The sequence below is a fragment of the Schistocerca cancellata genome, chromosome 4 (genome assembly GCF_023864275.1).
Source record: "Schistocerca cancellata isolate TAMUIC-IGC-003103 chromosome 4, iqSchCanc2.1, whole genome shotgun sequence".
Lineage (NCBI taxonomy): Eukaryota > Metazoa > Arthropoda > Insecta > Orthoptera > Acrididae > Schistocerca > Schistocerca cancellata.
The window spans coordinates 826,202,662-826,224,635 of record NC_064629.1 but is presented as its reverse complement, the minus strand read 5'-3'; the positions used below and the strand labels follow the sequence as shown (position 1 = coordinate 826,224,635).

Genomic DNA, 21,974 nt, shown 5'->3' with positions numbered 1-21,974 from the left:
CGGAAGCAAAAGGGTAATCTGTGGAGTGGTATCACACTCTCCTGCAAATAAAAGTTCTAAGCCACACCCTCAGCCGGTAAAGCTATGGCGACAGTCTTCTGGGACTATGAAGGGGTTATTCTGTTAGATATCCTTCCTCGTGGTGCAACAATCAACTCTGAAGTGTACTGTGCTGCCCCTGGGAAACTGAGGATACGACTTCAGCATGTTTCTCTCCATTACAATGCAAGGCCTCACACAAGTCTGCACATCTGACAGGTCCTCACAAAACTTCATTGGACAGTTCTTCCTCATCCACCCTACAGTCCGTATGTCACAACTTTAGACTTCCATCTGTTTGACCCCATGATGTATGCACTCCACGGGAAGCATTATGTGGTTGATGGGGAGGTTATTCGTGCAGTAAGGTGGCTTAAGGCTGTCACATATAACAGAGGTTATGTGGAAAAAGAGGGTTTCGTAGCCAGAAGAGTGGGGAATAACACTTCCCACCTTCATCTGTGTGATTATGCGGGTTTGGTTTTCAATTTGTTGTGGCTCAGCTACATCAATCTCCTGTATCACTCCAGATTGCTATGATTGTAATAGTTCCCAGCTTCTGTTTGGCAACTGTTTTGTTTACTGTTGTGACCACCAGAGCACAACAGATCATTTCAAACTTTAATGAGCAGACAAAGCCATGCCTCGCAAAGATACACATTTTCTTACATTTTGTTGGTTCAAGGCAATTCCTGAATCACTTTATACTGAAATGTTTCGTTTTACATATGTAAGGTGTCTAAACACATGATTCAAGTAGCAACTGGATTCTATACATGTGTGTGTTTTGAGTTGCAGGATTATGCTTTTGACTTCTTGAACAAACTGTCAGTATTTTTACGTGATTCTACAGAAGTTTGGGAAGATGTGGCTCATCTATAAAGGAGACCGCTTATAAAACACTAATACGACCTATTCTTGAGTACTGCTCGAGCGTTTAGGATACCTATCAGGTCGGATTGAGGGAGGACGTAGAAGCAATTCAGAGGCGGGCTGCTAGATTTGTTACTGGTAGGTTTGATCATCACGCTAGTGTTATGGAAATGCTTCAGGAACTCAAGTGGGAGTTTCTACAGGAAAGGAGGCGTTCTTTTCAGGAATTGCTACTGAGGAAATTTAGAGAACCAGCATTTGAGGCTGACTGCAGTGCAATTTTACTGCCGCCAACTTACATTTCGCGGAAAGACAACAAAGATAAGAGAGATTAGGGCTCGTACAGAGGCATATAGGCAGTCATTTTTCCCTCGTTCTGTTTGGGAGTGGAACAGGGAGGGAAGATGCTAGTTGTGGTACGAGGTACCCTTTGCCACGCACCGTATGGTGGATTGCGGAGTATGTATGTAGATGTAGATGTAGATCACAGTGTATGGAAACTGGTACGTATCAGATAAAGGTTTAAGAAATTTTCTCTCAGGGTGAAAAGAGATTATAGTGTGTATTGGAATCCTGAATAAAACCAACCTGTTTTCAGGGGCAAAAAAAGGTAATTTCGTTACTTATTGAATGGTGGTCAAGTGCTTTTTGAGTTTTGAAAGGGTAGTAACACAACAGTTGCTACCATCAACATTTGCAGTGTTTATCCATGTGTATTAGTCATTTATAAAGGCCAAAGCTAGTTTTCTAAGTTCCAATCTTTTCATTTTGATCTTTCTGACTCGTATTGATCAGGAACACCAACTACTTTAGACACGACATGTTAAGGGTGGAAGTAGAAGCAAATCCATCTTGTTCATTCAAGGAACCGTCAAACACTCTTAACCAACATTGGTTCGAATGAACATTTGCAGCAGATTGGTAAAGATAAATGAACCTAACTGATCCACCATATAAAACTTACTGCTTCAGTGGTATAATACAGAAGCATTTTTTGATTGCTCGATCACTGGAAATGAGTTCTCTGCGACAATAAAAAATGCAAAAGACGTTGGTTGTCTCTTGAATAAATTACCATGAAGTACAGCTAAGCCAGGTTTGTTAGTGTGTTCACGAGGTTGTTCATTTTAAAGTGCTGAAAGCTGGACAAATGGTGAGTTCATTTCCATTTATTCCAATTGCTGCAATATTTTCTAAGTGACAAAAAATTTGAAAATGTGGATGATGTCCAAAATGCCATCTCCATATATTTTGCTCAAAACCCAATTGATTTTTATTGCGCTGGCACTGAAAATTTGCACACGATGGCATAAGATTGGTGGTAATTGGGGTGCTTACATTATTGATTAAAATAAAAACTCGCTAACAATTTATCTGTTTGAATTTAATGTAAAAAAGGGTATTAATTTCCAGTACCCATAGTTACAAAAAATCTAGTATTCTACCATTACTCTTGCTGTTTGTGAAACATAGACTGATGATCCAAAATGTATTGACCATCTGCTTTATAGCATAATGTCCATAATTGCAATGCAGTGCAGCTAAAATTCTATATTGTACCACTGAAGCAGTAAGTTTTATATGGTGGATCAGTTAGCTTCGTTTACCTTTACCAAGTCCTTAAGTAGGTTTCCTGAGGCACATGGCACCAAATGTCTATACATGGGTTATGCAATCCCATAAATTGTGGGCCAGTGGCTTGTGGGTGCAAAGCTGGTGCCTTATAGCATCCCACATGTGGTCAATCAGGTTCCTGTAAGATCAATTTAGTGGCGAATACATAAACACAAGTTAACTGTCGTGCCTCAAAAACCACTGTATTGGGATTCTAGCCTTGTCACCTGGATAGCTATAGTGCTGGAAGATGCCATTGCTTTCAGGGAAACCAAGCATGAAGGGGTACAGGTGATCAGCAGTAATGTTAACATAATCCACAGTGTCACAGTGCCTTCAATTACTATTGTTAGATGCCATCAAAGCCCAGATGACTCTCTCTTATAGCATAATACTTACCCTAGCACCCTACCTCAATGGCATGATGCATGTTTTGAGCAACTGTTTGCTCTGAGATGGGGGATCTGGATGGGACCATTGACATCAACCTGATGTAACGGTAAATATTATCCATCTGGCCAGGTGACACATTTCCATTGATCAATGTTCCAATCTCAATGATACTGTATCCCCTTAAATCACAACTTAAAACATCATTGGGTCAATGTAAGAATGAAGTTATGAAGAAATCTGCTGACAGCTGGTAAAATTATTACTTTGATACACAACCAGTTTTAGGTCTAAAGCCACATCATCAGGTGCAACAATATTAAAAGATCATAGGTGTGCCCATTGCTCCTAATCAAAATATATTATTCAGTTAGTATTGTCTACATTACATTGACGAATGAAGGTTCACAGAGATGAGATCCATTAATTTCCTAAAAATTGCTGGTGGGTGGCTCATGTCATTATAGACCCTTGTTTCAAAATTTGCCTGCGCAGTTATGACGACAGGGCGACCCAGTGTTGGGAAGAGTAGAAGCGGCACGCACATGCAACTAAGATGATTATGTGTATCCTGCTTTATAGAGTCAGCAAGCCTCCAATCTGCACATTTGGTGATGTGTGGGTGTCCAACACCTTGTCCCCTATGCATGATTTCACTAACTTCAACCACTTTCCATAGATGTTCACTATAGTAGTACTTGAATAGCTAACAAACTTCGCTGTTTCTCAGATACTTGGGTTTCGGTGTCAGGCCATAGCAATCAATCCTTTGTGAAAATCACACAAGTCAGTCTGTTTCCCCATTTGTAGCCATATTGCTGCTAGAATGATTCATCTTTGCTCCACTTCTACACTTTCCTTACTGTGTCACATGCTTGCAGCACCACAAGCCTGCATTCACTTGTGGTGGACGGTGGTCATTATGTTGTAACTTATCAGTGTATCTTCCTCCTTCCACCACATGTAAAAACTCAAAATAGCATTATTTCTACAGTTGATTGGAAAATATCATTTAATAAATCATCTACTTGTTCTTTCACTGATTGGTGAGGGCTGGATAACAAACCAGTTTACATGCTCACAGGATTTCATGTGCATAAATTATTTTCATTACACAAAACATTTCCACAGCCTATGTTTAAGCATTGAGCCTTAAGGAGTTTTGTATGTGGTGTGGTGCCTAAGATTTGTGTTCATAGATTTTTACCAGAAGAAGAAGAAGAACTACTCTTGTGGATATATTGCCTGATGGTTATGTATATGTAATTATGGAAGAGGGTATTTCCATTTAAATGTTTGTGTGTCTACGAATTGATAACACTCTAAATAATGTTATCCCATGTTGCTTGATCATTTCAATTAACACAGGTGACCAAACCTACGGAGAAAAGCTAGTATGTAATGTATAGACTGAAATAATATTTAAATTGGGGTAATGGACAACATCATAATTTCAAACAGATATCCTAGAAACCACATGAATGTCTTGGAGGAGCTCATCTACTTAGAAAACATTGCACACCTTAGGTGGTTTGGTGGCCTGAACTTGTCTAGGTATTCTGATGTAGATACACAGGTAGTCATGATTTCTATCAAATTTCTCTCAACCATTTTCCTGTAAATATTGAAATTATTTTCTAAATAATGCCATTTTCTCTCTCTCTCTCTCTCTCTCTCTCTCTCTCTCTTTCTCTCTCTCATAATATACACCTGCCCTTTCCCCCCTCTGACCCTCTCAAGCATTGTTACATCTGAATTGAGACTATAACAGCAATAATTTTATCAATGTGACAGCAAATCTTGGTGGAATTAATTTGATATTCTGTCTTGATATACAGTTGATAAATAGTGTGTGATGGAGTGCTTCATATGTAGGTATGGTATATATGAAATATAAGTGTTTTATATATGCAACAACTTATTAGGATTACGTAAGACTGTCCTCCATATTTTTAAAATAATGTGTTATTAACCTGAGCATCTGAGGTATCTGTGTAACATTGTTTTTCTCCATTGTTGCAGATACTGGCATCGTTCACTCAATCCTAAAAAGCTCATTGAAGTGAAATTCTCACATTTAAGTAGAAATATGACAATGCAGAGAACACTGAAGCTTTACAAACTCCCAGATACAACTAAAACACCAGGTTTCAGGAAAATGACAGCTGCAGACTTACCACAAGCTCATGTCTTAGTTAATGAGGTATTCATAAGCATCTTTTTCAAATATTATGATCAGTTTCTGTGAAAGTGGTGTGAATAGTTCAATTTTGAATCCAGATACTCAAAATCTGACTGTCCTAGTTTCCTTAGATACAAATTCATTTTTGTCCCTAATAGTTTGCGGGTTAATGTGTGAACTTGGATTTGCAGGATGGAAGTGAACATATAGTAAAACTATGTGTTTAACTATGTGACATGTTCATAACACAATGGGTTTTCAGTAACCACTACTTTTGATAGAGGAAAACTTCCTGTGCTGATCCTGAAGTAACGTCCATGTTAATAGCAGCAGTACATTCCACAAAAACTTATGTTTTAATGCTATAGAGGGACACATCAGTGTACTGAACAATATTAGAAATGAGACCAGCACTTCGTTTCAGTATTCTGCAAACATTCAAATGATCAGATTCACTTGCCAATGTATCTGTTTTGTGCAGCAACTAGAGTTTAGCTGTACTGCAGTGTAAAAATATTTTAAAATGTATACTAGGTATTGACAATTAATTACATGCAGGTCAGTTGGGGATATAGTTCTGTACTCCAGATACTAGGAAGAAATTAAATTATTGTGAATTGAGAGAAAATATTGGTTAAAAGCATGGGCTTCATTGTATGAATGCCATTTCAAACTATGACCAACAAAATATATTCACTGTTTAAATGCTGAAAATGCAAGAGCCACCATTAAATACCACTGCTCGTTATTTGTAATTGGTGAAGAGTATGAGTGTGTTACCATGTTTCAGACTTGCTTAACTGCAGTACAATAATGCTCTTGATTAATTTTGATGTTTAGCTGCTTAAAACTTTGACTCACAAACAAGAAGAAAGGGAAATAGAGTACTCCCGTGGCTTAGCTACCAGTGATCACTGATTCCATAAATATTTTGTAGAATAGCTTTCTGAAACACAACTGTTATCTAAATTTTACATATATTTGGAAACATAACCCTGAATGAACCAACCACCAAAATAAATTTCTTTTCATGAAAATATTGCTTCAATTGGTATAGGAAAAAATAGTACTAGTGAAAAGAACAATGCTGAAAAATAGTAATTCTTAGCAGCAATATTGTAGTCTTCTGCTAATGTCTGAAATTATTATCAGATTTTCTTCAGTCATGTACATAGGCATCAACAAGGGTGCGTAGGAGTTGTCAAGAGGGGGCACTTGATCCCCCATTCCCCCCTCCCCTTGCAACCTACAGTACAGAGTTAGAATTCATTACAAAATTCTCATACACGATAGGTAACCATCAGTTGTTTGGGATATGATGAGTTTTTTGGGTCATCTACAAAATTAACTTCTTGTGGAATGACACATTCGGAAATTGTCATTTATATCAAAAATGCTGTTTGAGTTTTACCCCTTTCCCCCTGGATAAATTTCTGTCTACAACCATGGACATTTATGACTACTGCATTTATTACAGGGTGTGTTTTATAACAAATGTAATTAGTTTTGCAATCACTGTTCGCAGTAGAGCAGAAGTTGATCTGGAAGCTTTGTGGCCATAATTAGCTGTGCATGTAAATTTCTGTTTTTACTGTTGATTGTGCATGAAGTTCTATTACTCTGTACTCTATTTAAGTTCATGCCTAATATTATCAAAATTTTTGTTTTTCCAGTACCTAAAAAGATTTGACCTGGCACCAGTTTTCTCAGAGGAAGATTTTCGCCATTGGTTTCTACCCCAGCCTGGCATAATTGACAGTTTCGTAGTGGAAGAAAACAATAAAATAACAGGTAGTAACACACATTTCAACTGCAAACCAAAGTAACAGCTATGACTTTTTAATTGTAGATGCCGCATTTTTGAGTTAATTGTATTAGTAGCAAGTTTATTACATTGTGATTCATCTGTTATTTTTTTGTAAGATTTATGTTGTGATGCAGATTACCTGAAATTGAAAGGTATGACTTAGTTTTGACTGAGGTCCAAACCATTTTCTCATGCGAACATTGAGGCATTCTACATGCCCATTACTTGTGACACTAAGAAGGAAGTGAATGATAATTTATCACTTATGCACCTCGGTCAACATATTGGTAACATGATTACTCTCATGGTCATAAAGATGTCAGGAATTTGTATGAATTTTTTGTAACAGGTCAGTTAGCGACTACTTTCTGCTGCTTGCTGCTTGTCTGAAATAACTTTCAGCTGCCTTGTAGGCGGCTGCAGTTTTCCACATGTGCTGTATATGTTTGAGAAATAACAACAAGGTTTCATCTTCATAAATTATGCTGGACCACTTGTTAGCTAATGGTTTTCTTGTTAACTGTTGATGGTCAAGCAAGTTGCCATAGTGTTCAAGATACTAGATTTGTATTTAGACACATACTTCCCTGTTTGACTATCCTGATTTAGATTTTCTTGTATTTGTGTAAACCATTTCAGACAAATTCTGTAATGATTCCTTGAAAAAGGTCTTCACCAATTCTCTTCTCTATCCTTCCTGAAGCAAGCATGTATTCTGTCTGAACAGACTGTACCAAGAGCTTCAATCTTTTAGCAGAAAAAAGGATGAGTTTCTGTTGTAATCACCTTGCCACCAGTGGGACATTAATAATACTTCCTTTAAGTTACCTCAAAGGTTGGTTTGAACACCACAGTACTTTGTGAGGCATGTTCCTATTGTAGGTGGTATGCCACTGCCTTCCTCAGACCATTGAACTGACGTAACCAGCTAATTATAGGGAGACCTACAGTTCAACACGAGCTCTGAACCATGGTGAAATGAAAGAAATAGTCACACACAATCCTAAGACTGACTCAACATTGAATCTTGGCCCTTTAGATTTAGTAGTCCGAACTTAGCTGCCAAGCCACACCCACTTCCCCATGCATTATTTTTTGTTAAATGTAATATTTGTCCTTTTTATCGAATCATGATTTGACTTAATTTAGTAGATATTAATGCTATTGAATGCTGCAATTTATCTTGATTGGCTCAATTTGATAAACAGTTATGCAGTGGAACAAGCGTATGTAGTTGTTAACCAGTCAATGAACATTATTATGGATAAATTAATTTTCAACACTCCACAATATTTAATTAGCATTAAGACTGTAATCTTGCAGCAGGTGTATATTCCTTGCAGTTTTTCATATCTACAATTGTATTGTGAATATCTTTAATATGTAAGTGTAATAAGTAGTAAATTCTCAACATTCTTTGTTTACTTCCACTTACCTCTCAATACAATTTTAACTTCATCTTTCTTTCTTTCTTTTTTTTTTTTCAAGATTTTGTTAGCTTTTACACACTGCCATCTACAGTGATGCATCATCCATTGCACAAAACTTTGAAAGCTGCATATTCTTTTTACAATGTTTCTACCAAGACTCCGTGGGTAGAGTTAATGGGAGATGCTCTGGTCTCAGCAAAGAATGTAAGTTAAATATTGTGTACTTAATTTTTATCTTATATAGATGCTAAGTAAATTAACTATTTGCAATAAATCAACAGCAAAGATATTTCTTTGACTGATGCTCCAGATACTAAATTTGGTCCATTTCTTAATGTTCTCTTCAGTCTGGTTGGAATTTGTATAAGGTGGTAATAATGATACATAAATTCAAAACAGTGTGTTCAACATGATTATTTGTGCAGATGTGGCACTGGAAAGCCCTGTTTGGAATGCAAGAACGACAAGAAATAAAGGCACCCACTCCCTGTAATATTTTGTCGAGAATTGACATTGTGAGAGTGTTGCTGTGTGAAAACGCAGGTTAATTCTTACAGTAAAGTAAAATAAACAACAAAAAAGGCTCTTTATTAAGAACAAATAGTGCCATTACTGGTTTTGAGCCAACATGTTCATCAGATTAGTTTTCATATTTAAAATTACGTACAGATTATGTTGGATATGTCATGTTTTCTGATTTTAGTTATGGTGAAAGTTCCTTAGGGTATTGGTTCCCTACAACAAAAACAATGTGAGAAAATGGAGTGCTCTACTATAACCGGACCTAACAGTGAATTAAAACAACGTAAACAACTATTTGTGTTGTAAGGATAATGAAATCTGGCTGCATACCGGTGAAAAGCATCAACATTTATTACACTATGAAAATCTATGTAATCTTCAACATAAACAACTTCCTAAGATAAGAACTGAGGTTATTGCTATTTCCATTGAAAATCCTGTCTCTCTCTGCAGCTTTGTTGACTGCTTTTGAAGCAGCTTATATTACGCTGAATAGTAAGTTAGATTTAACACTTTCCTCAACTTTGAAGATACAGACAGTGAAAAGCCCAATTATATAAATAGATGGTGATTTACAAAGACAAAACAGTGCCAAATAATGTTTCCACCAGAAAAGTTACAATATGTACATAAATTTGATCATGTAAGAATTAACCTGTACTCCCCATAAAGTTGTGACATTGAGCAGTTGGCAGGCACATACAGAAAACTGAAAACATTGCTGACCTTTTGGACAACATTATTCTTAAGAGCTAACTAAAATAAAACACACATCCATATATGCATGTCTGCATTGTCAGTACTGCAGCTGCTTTTGGTTGAGGGCTTCTCAGGTAGGCTGAGCTGAGAGGAAAAAGAAGGCAAAGAGTGGAAAGAAGAGTGAAGGAATAGGGTGTCTTATGATTAGAGAAAGAGGCCACAAGGGAAAGAGGTATGAATGTGGCACCAGGTGGCTTGCACTGATGCAGACAAAGAGAATTGAGTGTGCTACACGAAGCAAAGAAGATGGTGGGGTGGGTGTAGGCTCTCCACAGGAATATGACTCGTGTGGCAAGGGGCTGAGAATAAATGTGGCGTAAGAGCAGACCAGTGTATTTCATAGATTCAGTGAATGGCAGAATACCACTTTGAGAGGTGGTAACGATTGTGGGAAGGATGCTCCTCATTTCCAGGCATGATGATAGGTAGTTGAAGCCCTTGCAAAGAATGTGTTTCAGGGTGTTATTGGATAGTGAAAGAAGGGAGCTCGTTTGCATCTGGTTTATGAGGATGATTTGAGGATTATGGGCATTTATTGGGAGATCAGTTTGTAGACTAGGTTTGGAGGTTGGTGCTTGTCTGTGAAGGCCTTTGACCTTCAGAATACTGGTCAAGAGATCAGTGATCACTGCAGATTTGTTGTCTAAGCGTGGTTAGACCATATTGGAGAGACATTAGTGTGGAGCTATCAAAATGAAGGTACTGTGTCTGCTTGATCTTACAGTGGGAATATTTCTTCCCCCTCCCCCCCCCCCCCCCCTGCTTCCACCCCCCTGCCAAACCCTCTAACCAAAAATCAACATTGAATGTTGCATTTCCCAGTTTGTATGCCTGTTCTTTCAGAACACTTGGCTAATTTCCCTTGCATTATTTTAGTTATTGCAAGAATTTAAAAATGTTGGCTGAATTTTCTCGAAAAATTAAACTGTGCCATGCCTTAATATATATTAATGACTTGCCATTCTATATTCATGAAGAGGCAAAGTTAGTTCTCTTTGCTGATGATACAAGTATAGTAATCACACCTGACAAACAAGAATTAACTGATGAAATTGTCAATTACTAAGTGGTTCCTTGTAAACGGACTCTCACTGAATTTTGATAAGACACAGTACATACAGTTCCGTACAGTGAATGGTATGACGCCATTAATAAATGTAGAACTTGATCAGAAGCATATAGCTAAGGTAGAATATTCAAAATTTTTAGGTGTGTCCATTGATGGGAGATTAAATTGGAAGAAACACATTGATGATCTGCTGAAACGTTTGAGTTCAGCTACTTATGCAATAAGGGTCATTGCAAATTTTGGTGATAAACGTCTTAGTAAATTAGCTTACTACGCCTGTTTTCACTTGTTGCTTTCATATGGCATCATATTTTGGGGTAATTCATCACTGAGGAATAAAGTATTTATTGCACAAAAGCGTGTAATCAGAATAATAGCTGGAGTCCACCCAAGATCATCCTGCAGACATTTATTTAAGGATCTAGGGATATTCACAGTAGCTTCTCAGTACATATACTCTTATGAAATTTGTTATTAACAACCAAACCCAATTCAAAAGTAATAGCAGTGTGCATAACTACGATACTAGGAGAAAGGATGATCGTCACTATTCAAGATTAAATCTAACTTTGGCACAGAAAGGGGTGAATTATACTGGCACTAAAGTCTTTGGTCACTTACCAAATAGTATCAAAAGTCTGACAGATAACCAACAAGTATTTAAGAAGAAATTAAAAGAATTTCTGAATGACAACTCCTCCTACTCCATAGAGGAGTTTTTAGATATAAATTAAAAAAAATATATATTTAAAAAAATAAAAAATAAAAATAAAAAACACAAAAACATGAAAAAGTTGTTATATTAACTTAAGTATGTTGTTAAATTAACTTAATTATGTCATGTATTGGAAAATTTGACTCGTTCCACATCATTACGAAATATCGTATTCATGATCCATGGAACTAGTATTAATCTAATCTAATCTAGATCTACATACATAATACTGAAAACTTGTAATTGTGGCAGTCCCATAAACGGTGTGATGTTTTCTGTTGTCCATGTTCAGCTGCCACAACTGTACTGTTACTTGTATGTATTATATGATGTATTACAGTAAATGTGCTGTTAATTCCAGTTCTTACAGCTGTTACTTTGATAAAAGGTGATACAATTATGGTGTCACGGGAAAATATGAGTGCAGATTAAATAGTAAATTATTGCACAAAATACTGTCCATAGACGTGGTGTAAATGTTGACTATACAGCTTGTGGTGTGACATTTAGCTGGACACACAAAACTGAATCATCATTGTAACTTGTGTGAAGTCAAACAACATGAAGTTGAAATGCCCTCACAGATCAGAACTGTGTGCCATACCAAGACTCAACGCCAATATCAAATCCCGCTCCATCACACAGTTTTAAGCTACCGCGAAGTTTCAAAATGGCACATTGTCGGATGTGAAAGGAAAGATTCATTCTTGAAGCTGCTGTTAAAAGTGAATTGTTAAGGCTTTGTTAACTATGAATTGGTGAGAAGAGTTGTAGATGTGAAAAAGAAACTAGCAAGGGAAGTAGCTATGTGGGTGTACCACACTTTGTTGCACAACTAAGCGTTTTAGGCTTATGGATTGTTGCTCTGATACATTTGAAAAGTTATTCAGGCAGAAGTTTTTATGCTCTCAACAACAAAACCAGTTATCACAAATGTAATTATGTTATTCTGTATGGAACAATGAATCAATGGTTTTATAAAAGCACAATTTATTTCATTAATTATCAATCCATTCAGCCATGTGGATTTCAAGCCAGTGCCTGAACTACTTTATCCAGATAAAGATGTCACAGCTGCCTCTCTTCCTCACTCTCACACCCCTTTCTCCTTTCTACCATCCCCTCCAACACCCCAATTCAAATTAAAAAACTATATTTTTAGTATTTATGGCTCAGATTTATCTGAAATTGCTGTATCAGAAGTAGATGCACAACAGGGAAGCAGTGTGTCAACAGTTACTGAAGGTGGATAGGCTTACATTTCAGTTACTAACACTATGCTGTGCACAGTAACAGACTGATCAAGAAAACATTCCTTCTGATTCATGTCATCTTCATTTTGACTAATGTGTTTCAGTTACTGAAGCCCAGAATTATAAAAGAAAGGATTTTAACAACGGAAACATTGATGATTTCATCTTCTCTCTTCATGTGTTGCCTAAAAACACTTTTTTTAAATGTTTAATGACTGCCATATTCTAATTGGATTCAACTTCATCAGGACATTTATGTGAACCTGTGCTTACCTTACTTCTGTATAACAACTCTACTCCCAAATTTTCCAGTAGTAGATACTACAGTGATTTTTAATTTCTGACATTAATTTAAGGGCCTTTCATTTGGGCTTCTTCCTAGTTTGCAATGGTTTCGTGCTCAGTGTGTGTGCTTCTCCAGTAGCTTGTGTTTTTATTTTTGTGAGAGTGTTTAGTATTATTGTCATCTAAAGGACACAAGGAATTGTTTTTATTTTCTTGTTTTTAATGACGTGCAGTTCATAATTTTGTTAGTGTAGGTTTGTGGTGCATGCGACACTACAGTTGTGCATTTCAAGCAGCAGTCTTGTCAAAGTCACCTCACTCTTTACTTGCATGAAATTCCGAAGGTGTATGGCGCCTAGTTCGATGTTGTATTCCTAGATTTCCAGAAGGCAATTTTTAAAATAGAAAGAATTAATGTAAGAGATTGAGATGATGCGAAGGTTGCCATGGGGTTTAATGCTCACTGCATCTATGTCATTTGATAAACCATATGTGCCTCCTGGTTCTTATAATCATCAGGGAATCAAGATGTATATACAGGGTGTTTAAAAAATGACCGGTATATTTGAAACGGCAATAAAAACTAAACGAGCAGCGATAGAAATACACCGTTTGTTACAATATGCTTGGGACAACAGTACATTTTCAGGCAGACAAACTTCCGAAATTACAGTAGTTACAATTTTCAACAACAGATGGCGCTGCGGTCTGGGAAACTCTATAGTACAATATTTTCCACATATCCACCATGCGTAGCAATAATATGGCGTAGTCTCTGAATGAAATTACCCGAAACCTTTGACAACGTGTCTGGCGGAATGGCTTCACATGCAGATGAGATGTACTGCTTCAGCTGTTCAATTGTTTCTGGATTCTGGCGGTACACCTGGTCTTTCAAGTGTCCCCACAGAAAGAAGTCACAGGGGTTCATGTCTGGCGAATAGGGAGGCCAATCCACGCCGCCTCCTGTATGTTTCGGATAGCCCAAAGCAATCACACGATCATCGAAATATTCATTCAGGAAATTAAAGACGTCGGCCGTGCGATGTGGCCGGGCACCATCTTGCATAAACCACGAGGTGTTCGCAGTGTCGTCTAAGGCAGTTTGTACCGCCACAAATTCACGAAGAATGTCCAGATAGCGTGATGCAGTAATCGTTTCGGATCTGAAAAATGGGTCAATGATTCCTTTGGAAGAAATGGCGGCCCAGACCAGTACCTTTTGAGGATGCAGGGACGATGGGACTGCAACATGGGGCTTTTCAGTTCCCCATATGCGCCAGTTCTGTTTATTGACGAAGCCGTCCAGGTACAAATAAGCTTCGTCAGTAAACCAAATGCTGCCCACATGCATATCGCCGTCATCAATCCTGTGCACTATATCATTAGCGAATGTCTCTCGTGCAGCAATGGTAGCAGCACTGAGGGGTTGCCACGTTTGAATTTTGTATGGATAGAGGTGTAAACTCTGGCGCATGAGACGATACGTGGACGTTGGCGTCATTTGGACCGAAGCTGCAACACGGCGAACGGAAACCCGAGGCCGCTGTTGGATCACCTGCTGCACTAGCTGCGCGTTGCCCTCTGTGGTTGCCATACGCGGTCGCCCTACCTTTCCAGCACGTTCATCCGTCACGTTCCCAGTCCGTTGAAATTTTTCAAACAGATCCTTTATTGTATCGCTTTTCGGTCCTTTGGTTACATTAAACCTCCGTTGAAAAATTCGTCTTGTTGCAACAACACTGTGTGCTAGGCGGTGGAATTCCAACACCAGAAAAATCCTGTGTTCTAAGGAATAAACCATGTTGTCTACAGCACACTTGCACGTTGTGAACAGCACACGCTTACAGCAGAAAGACGACTTACAGAATGGCGCACCCACAGACTGCGTTGTCTTCTATATCTTTCACATCACTTGCAGCGCCATCTGTTGTTGAAAATTGTAACTACTGTAATTTCGAAAGTTTGTCCGCCTGAAAATGTACTGTTGTCCCAAGCATATTGCAACAAACGGTGTATTTCTATCGCTGCTCGTTTAGTTTTTATTGCCGTTTCAAATATACCGGTCATTTTCGAAACACCCTGTACATACATTTACAGGCACTGGAATCATAACTTTGATGCTCTGTAGCACTGTTGCATGACATTTCCAGACATGGGTTCTTATTCAAAGTATTATTATGATATTCTTTGTTGAAGGAGAGGTTGATATTTGTCTCATTTGGGGTTAAAGATTTTAGGTATTACCAATAATTCGGGCTAATGAGCCTTGAATGGCTAACCAGTACTGCTTGGGTTTTGGTTGGTTTGAACTTTAACGTATGTCTTGTGCCCATTTTGATAGTGCAAACACATTGTCATCGAGATTGTTGATAACTATCATCAGGTTTATTGGTTTCGCATGGAGATACAACTGGAGGCCACAAGAGTACATACAGTATTTGTAGTAGGACAAAATTAATGTCACATTGACATACAGTTAAGGGTATAGAACCTAATACTGAACCCTGTGGGACACCTGATACTATTTGCATACATTGCTACTTTATGGTGCCAGACATGACACACTGCTGGTGAGACATCAGGTATGAGCGAAAACATTGAACTGAACTTGACAAGAAACTTAGGCTGTTAAGTTGGTCAAGTAAAATGTGGAAGTCAAGAGTGTCATAAGCTTTGCTGAAATCTAAGAAACACATGATAGTAGCCTCTTGTACATCTGTTGCAAGCTTCAGATCATCTATTATCTTTATTAAGGGAGGACGTTGATGAAAAACACACACTATTTCAAAAATGAACAAAATCCACAATTTTTGAGATATGGCAAAATTTTGCACCACATTTTAAATGAAAGTAACACATTTACATATAAAATCCTTTGATTATATATATTCAACTTTTTTTAATGAAATTTGAAGTTTTATTTTCAAAAAATAATGTATGTTCCTTTTTCTCAGAAAGTATTAAAGAGATTTCTACAAAAATTTCTCTGTTTCATCTCTTTATATGTTTAAGCTTCTCTCTTGAGGTTTTTGGAATAGGTCGAATAGGAGAATTTTCATAATTTTTTAATTATAATTCCACAAATACAATTTTAAATTAATGCAAAATTCCAAGCACTTTGCCCTATATCTCAGCTTTCAATCAGAATTTCAAAATTTGCTCTTGAGACAACGTTTATTATATTTACAGAAATGTGTGTACAAAATTTCATAATTCTAGCATTCGTAGAATCCGAGGAAAAGTTACATAAAAAACAAACTTTTCAGGAAACGCAATTTAAAGTTAAACGTAACTTTTTTCCCTTATGTCACTTCTTCAAAAGGTACCACATTTGTACTCTAGGTTATCTTTCCCTTCAGGGCTTCGTTTCTGGTTCCTTGTTGTCTGTCTTCTTTCCTGTACCAGGTCTTCAACTTTTCAGCTGCAGAGACGTGCTGTAAATCTATTTTTCTCAGGGTGTCTTGAGTAAAATTTCCTATCTTGAAGCCCATTCTTTCTAATACCTTCATCCTCTCAACATTCCCATCATTAAATACAATAACTGCACCATAAGTTTCAATTTTGATAACTGTATCAGATGCAAATGTGTTTTTAAGGCATCGTTTCCATATGAGTGAATTTAGAGACTCATTTGGATTTTGCCATGAACACACTTTTTGAGAAGTGCAGGATCGGCCAAAGATGATTTATAAAACTGAAGAGTATGTATCACAGCCTTCTAGATGTATCCCGCACACGTTTGGTTGAAAGTGATACACAGAATCATTGTTCACTGAGCTGGTATTACAGTGTTGCTTCAAAATGTGGGCGTGGCAGGGAGGCTGCGTCACACTTTTAATTCATTTTCAGGCACATCAGATGCGATTTCAACATTGACACTTTTGGGAACTTATTGTCCTTGAGTTACACTAACAAATAAAAAATAAATCGAAAATTGACATTTTTGGTCAATTTCATCAACGTCCCCCCTTAAGGCAGAGATTGTGCTGCATTGATTATGGAAACCTAATTGGTATTCGTCCAGTAGGTTGTTTGTGGTTAGGTGGTTTGCTAGCTGTCCAAGGCCTTGGGCAGTGCAGGAAGAATGCAAATAGGTTGGTATTCAGAGGGTGCTTTGGCTCCATCCCACTTACGTAGTGGCTTAACTAGTCCCTGCTTCCAGTGCTCAGGGAAAACAGTTAAAGGGTCAGGGGGAAAAAAACCAGGGAAAGTAGTTTTTAGGAAACTTGAGAAAAAGCAATTTTCCGGCCGGTGTAGCCGAGTGGTTCTAGGCGCTTCAATCTGGAACCACGAGACCGCAACGGTCGCAGGTTCGAATCCTGCCTCGTGCATGGATGTGTGTGATGTCCTTAGGTTAGTTAGGTTTAAGTAGTTCTAAGTTCTAGGGGACTGATGACCTCGGATGTTAAGTCCCATAGTGCTCAGAGCCATTTGAACCAAAAAGCAATTTTAATGTGTGAACTGTGATTCCATCAGTATATAAGTACATATAACAATGTTTATTTCGTAAATTAAACATATTGGCTACATTGAATGTGGAAGTAGCATTATAGGCTTCTATTGTGTTCACAGACTGAAATTATTTCTCAAAATGCAATCAGATGTCACTCTGTAAGGGAAAAGAAATAGGTAACTCAAGTGAAATAGTTGCAATAATTCCATAAAAGTCACAACTAAATGAATTTCTGATTGTGGTAATTCAGTAGTTGTCAAATCATGTATATTTAGCTATGGGGCAACTGACTGAAGAACTTCGCAGAACTAGGATAGTAAAATCTTGTTTGTATGCTTGATATGCAGCGTCTCTGAGATTCCTGAGCTGTTTTAGTCCTTCAGTTAGCCAAGGTGCGTGTTTCTATGTGACTACTCTGCAAATCACAATTACTTGCCAGGAAGAGGGTTCACTGGACCACCTTAAAGCTATTTCTCTACTATTGCACTCTCGAACAGCATGCAGGAAAAGTGGACACACAAATCTGCCTGTGTGAGGTCTGATTACTTTCTTACAATGAACATTTCTTCCTATGTTGGTTGACACCAACAAAATACTTTCGCCAGCAATATATTTTGGTATTCAGAGGAAAAAGTTGATGATTGAAATTTTGTGGAAAGAATCCTACTGCAACAAGGAACATCTTTATTTTAACAGTTACCAGCCCAACTCACATATTCTATCCACGACACACTCTCCAGTACTTTACAGTAATACAAAATGAGCTGCTCTTATTTGAACTCTATAAATGGTCTACACCAATCCTGTTTGATGTAGATTCCATACCACATAGCAATACTCCAGAATAAGACGTACAATTGCAGTGTAGGCAGTCACTTTAGTAAATCAGTTGCATCTTGTGCGTGCGTGCATGCCCATACTGTTGCTAGGGAAAGAGGTAGTACTCTTAAAGTTAGTGTGAATGCTGTTTACTGGTATGTGTTTCTGTGCTCCAGGCATCAATCTGCTATGACTTAGTGGTAGCCTTTCCTTTATTTTATGTTTAGCTGCAATTTAAGATAATGGAAATTCTTAAATTTTAGTTCAATTGACAGCCTTTATATTTGTGTGATTCATCGTGTATCCAAAATTTGGTGGATTCTTTTTGTAATCGCATGGATCACTTCACGCTTCTCATTATTTGTAGTCAGTTGCCATTTTTTGCACTATACATGTCTTGCCTAAATTATTTTTTATTTGGTTTCCTATTCTGATGACTTGAAGAGACAGTAAATGACAGCATCAGTTGCTGGCAATCTGAGAGTGCTCCTCAGGTTGTCCCGTAAATCGTTTATCTAGATTAGTAATGGCTTCATTGAGATACGCCAGATATCAGTTCTGTTTTACATTATGGCTTTCCATCTACTGCTACGAATTACTGTGTGATAGGAAATTGTGAATCCAGTGACACAACTGAGATACTTCATAGGGATGCAATTTGATTAGAAGTTGCTTGTGAGGAGCAGTGTCAAGAGCTTTCTGGAGATCTAGAAATATGGAGTCACTTTGAGACCATCCCATGTTGATAGAACTTATTACATCATATGAATTAAGAACTATTTATGTTTCAGAAGAAAGATATTATCTGAACATTTGCTGACTGATTGTCAATAGATTGTTTTCTTCAAGACAATTTGTAATGCTTGAACACAGTGTATGTTCCAAAATCCTACTTTAAAGTGACGTCAGTAATGTGGGTCTGTAATTCAGCGGATCACAGGACTAGCCTGATGCAGGTGGAAGTACTGAGCATTAGGGGCGTTGAAATTTGTCCAAGGGATCCAGTAAGTCCATTCAACAAATCTTTTATGTCACAACATCCCCACCCTGGTCAGAAGATACAGGCAAAAAAAGTAAAAGACCACATGGATAAGATAGCTCCCATTGGGTGGTGGAATGTAAATGGGTTCATTGCACGTATGAAGTCAGACCTCTAGTACAGGCCGTACCTCTGTTCATGTATTTGTAAGTAACACAAGAAACACATTTTAAATTAATTGATGCCCCCTTTGTTAATAGATAGCCTCTGAGAAAAGGATGACATAAATGTGGAAAGAACTAAAGGAGAGTAGTTGTTCTTAGATGCTACATACCTTTTCTCACCTTTTCCTGTCAACTTGATCCTGCAACCACTTAAAATTACAATGTATGAAAGAGAAAAATTATGCTGGTTTTTGGAACAAGTTTTGTCACACCATAAGGTGACTTGGAGTGTAGATTTAGATGAATGCCTCACAGATACAAATACACTCCTGGAAATGGAAAAAAGAACACATTGACACCGGTGTGTCAGACCCACCATACTTGCTCCGGACACTGCGGGAGGGCTGTACAAGCAATGATCACACGCACGGCACAGCGGACACACCAGGAACCGCGGTGTTGGCCGTCGAATGGCGCTAGCTGCGCAGCATTTGTGCACCGCCGCCGTCGGTGTCAGCCAGTTTGCCGTGGCATACGGAGCTCCATCGCAGTCTTTAACACTGGTAGCATGCCGCGACAGCGTGGACGTGAACCGTATGTGCAGTTGACGGACTTTGAGCGAGGGCGTATAGTGGGCATGCGGGAGGCCGGGTGGACGTACCGCCAAATTGCTCAACACGTGGGGCGTGAGGTCTCCACAGTACATCGATGTTGTCGCCAGTGGTCGGCGGAAGGTGCACGTGCCCGTCGACCTGGGACCGGACCGCAGCGACGCACGGATGCACGCCAAGACCGTAGGATCCTACGCAGTGCCGTAGGGGACCGCACCGCCACTTCCCAGCAAATTAGGGGCACTGTTGCTCCTGGGGTATCGGCGAGGACCATTCGCAACCGTCTCCATGAAGCTGGGCTATGGTCTCGCACACCGTTGGCCGTCTTCCGCTCACGCCCCAACATCGTGCAGCCCGCCTCCAGTGGTGTCGCGACAGGCGTGAATGGAGGGACGAGTGGAGACGTGTCGTCTTCAGCGATGAGAGTCGCTTCTGCCTTGGTGCCAATGATGGTCGTATGCGTGTTTGGCGCCGTGCAGGTGAGCGCCACAATCAGGACTGCATACGACCGAGGCACACAGGGCCAACACCCGGCATCATGGTGTGGGGAGCGATCTCCTACACTGGCCGTACACCACTGGTGATCGTCGAGGGGACACTGAATAGTGCACGGTACATCCAAACCGTCATCGAACCCATCGTTCTACCATTCCTAGACCGGCAAGGGAACTTGCTGTTCCAACAGGACAATGCACGTCCACATGTATCCCGTGCCACCCAACGTGCTCTAGAAGGTGTAAGTCAACTACCCTGGCCAGCAAGATCTCCGGATCTGTCCCCCATTGAGCATGTTTGGGACTGGATGAAGCGTCGTCTCACGCGGTCTGCACGTCCAGCCCGAACGCTGGTCCAACTGAGGCACCAGGTGGAAATGGCATGGCAAGCCGTTCCACAGGACTACATCCAGCATCTCTACGATAGTCTCCATGGGAGAATAGCAGCCTGCATTGCTGCGAAAGGTGGATATACACTGTACTAGTGCCGACATTGTGCATGCTCTGTTGCCTGTGTCTATGTGCCTGTGATTCTGTCAGTGTGATCATGTGATGTATCTGACCCCAGGAATGTGTCAATAAAGTTTCCCCTTCCTGGGACAATGAATTCACGGTGTTCTTATTTCAATTTCCAGGAGTGTATTTGTTTGAGCAGTGAAGATTTCATGGGTGGTGAGGTTCTGTATTATGGTGTAAAATATATTGAGCAATTATTCATGGCACTATTATGTTTGACAGATTGTGCAGCTGCTGTCTACACTATTTTTTTGTGCTATGGCCGTATAAGAACTAGCAGATTCCTTAGACATTTTGGAATGTGTAAACCCAAGTGAACAACTGAGTCCCATTATAACTATGAGGCACATTAAATATTACAGATTGCTAATTTATTGGAAGTCTGTTAATGAAATTGGACAATTTTTTTTTTTTTTTTTTTTTTTTTCCAGGGAGGTTTTGATGTCTTCAATGCTCTAAATTTAATGGAAAACAAGGAATTCCTGGAAGCTCTGAAGTTTGGAATTGGGGATGGAAACCTACAATATTATTTGTACAATTGGCGCTGTCCACCAATGGAACCAAACAAGGTATAATTTCAAAATATGTGGTTAATAGGCATGGTTTGGTTAGTTAATTATTTTGTAATGTTCACATAATTTAGGAAATTGGATATACAGTATTCATTGAAGAAATAGTGCAAGATTAAAAAAAAAAAAATCAGTTTAAAGAGGCATTTGATATGAGGGAATTAAGTTTCACGATGCATTTTAATTTCCAGTAGAATTTGACGCAGGGATTGTTTCACTAAGTATGTTAACAACACAGAAATCTTTCTTGTGCATACACAATTTGGTGTTTTTAAGAACTACTTTTATTCTTGAGAAAGAGCAGAAGCATTTTAGTTATAATAGTTTATGTTGTAGACTTTTGAATAAATACAATCGAGTACATTTTCCCACTTAAACCCTCTGCTCAAAATAATTCAAACTTTTTTCTAGTAAATCATGACTGTATA

General features: G+C 38.7%; 1 protein-coding gene across 1 annotated transcript in view; it reads left to right on the top strand.

Moving 5' to 3' along the window:
* The window catches only part of LOC126184870 (glycylpeptide N-tetradecanoyltransferase 2), an 88,539-nt gene that overhangs the window by 54,321 nt on the left and 12,244 nt on the right, over positions 1 to 21,974 (top strand). Inside the window, exons 8-11 of the mRNA XM_049927488.1 lie at positions 4,939 to 5,119; positions 6,772 to 6,889; positions 8,394 to 8,539; positions 21,409 to 21,546. Of these exons, the coding sequence (XP_049783445.1) occupies positions 4,939 to 5,119; positions 6,772 to 6,889; positions 8,394 to 8,539; positions 21,409 to 21,546 (583 nt within the window). The remainder of the gene's footprint in view (positions 1 to 4,938; positions 5,120 to 6,771; positions 6,890 to 8,393; positions 8,540 to 21,408; positions 21,547 to 21,974) is intronic.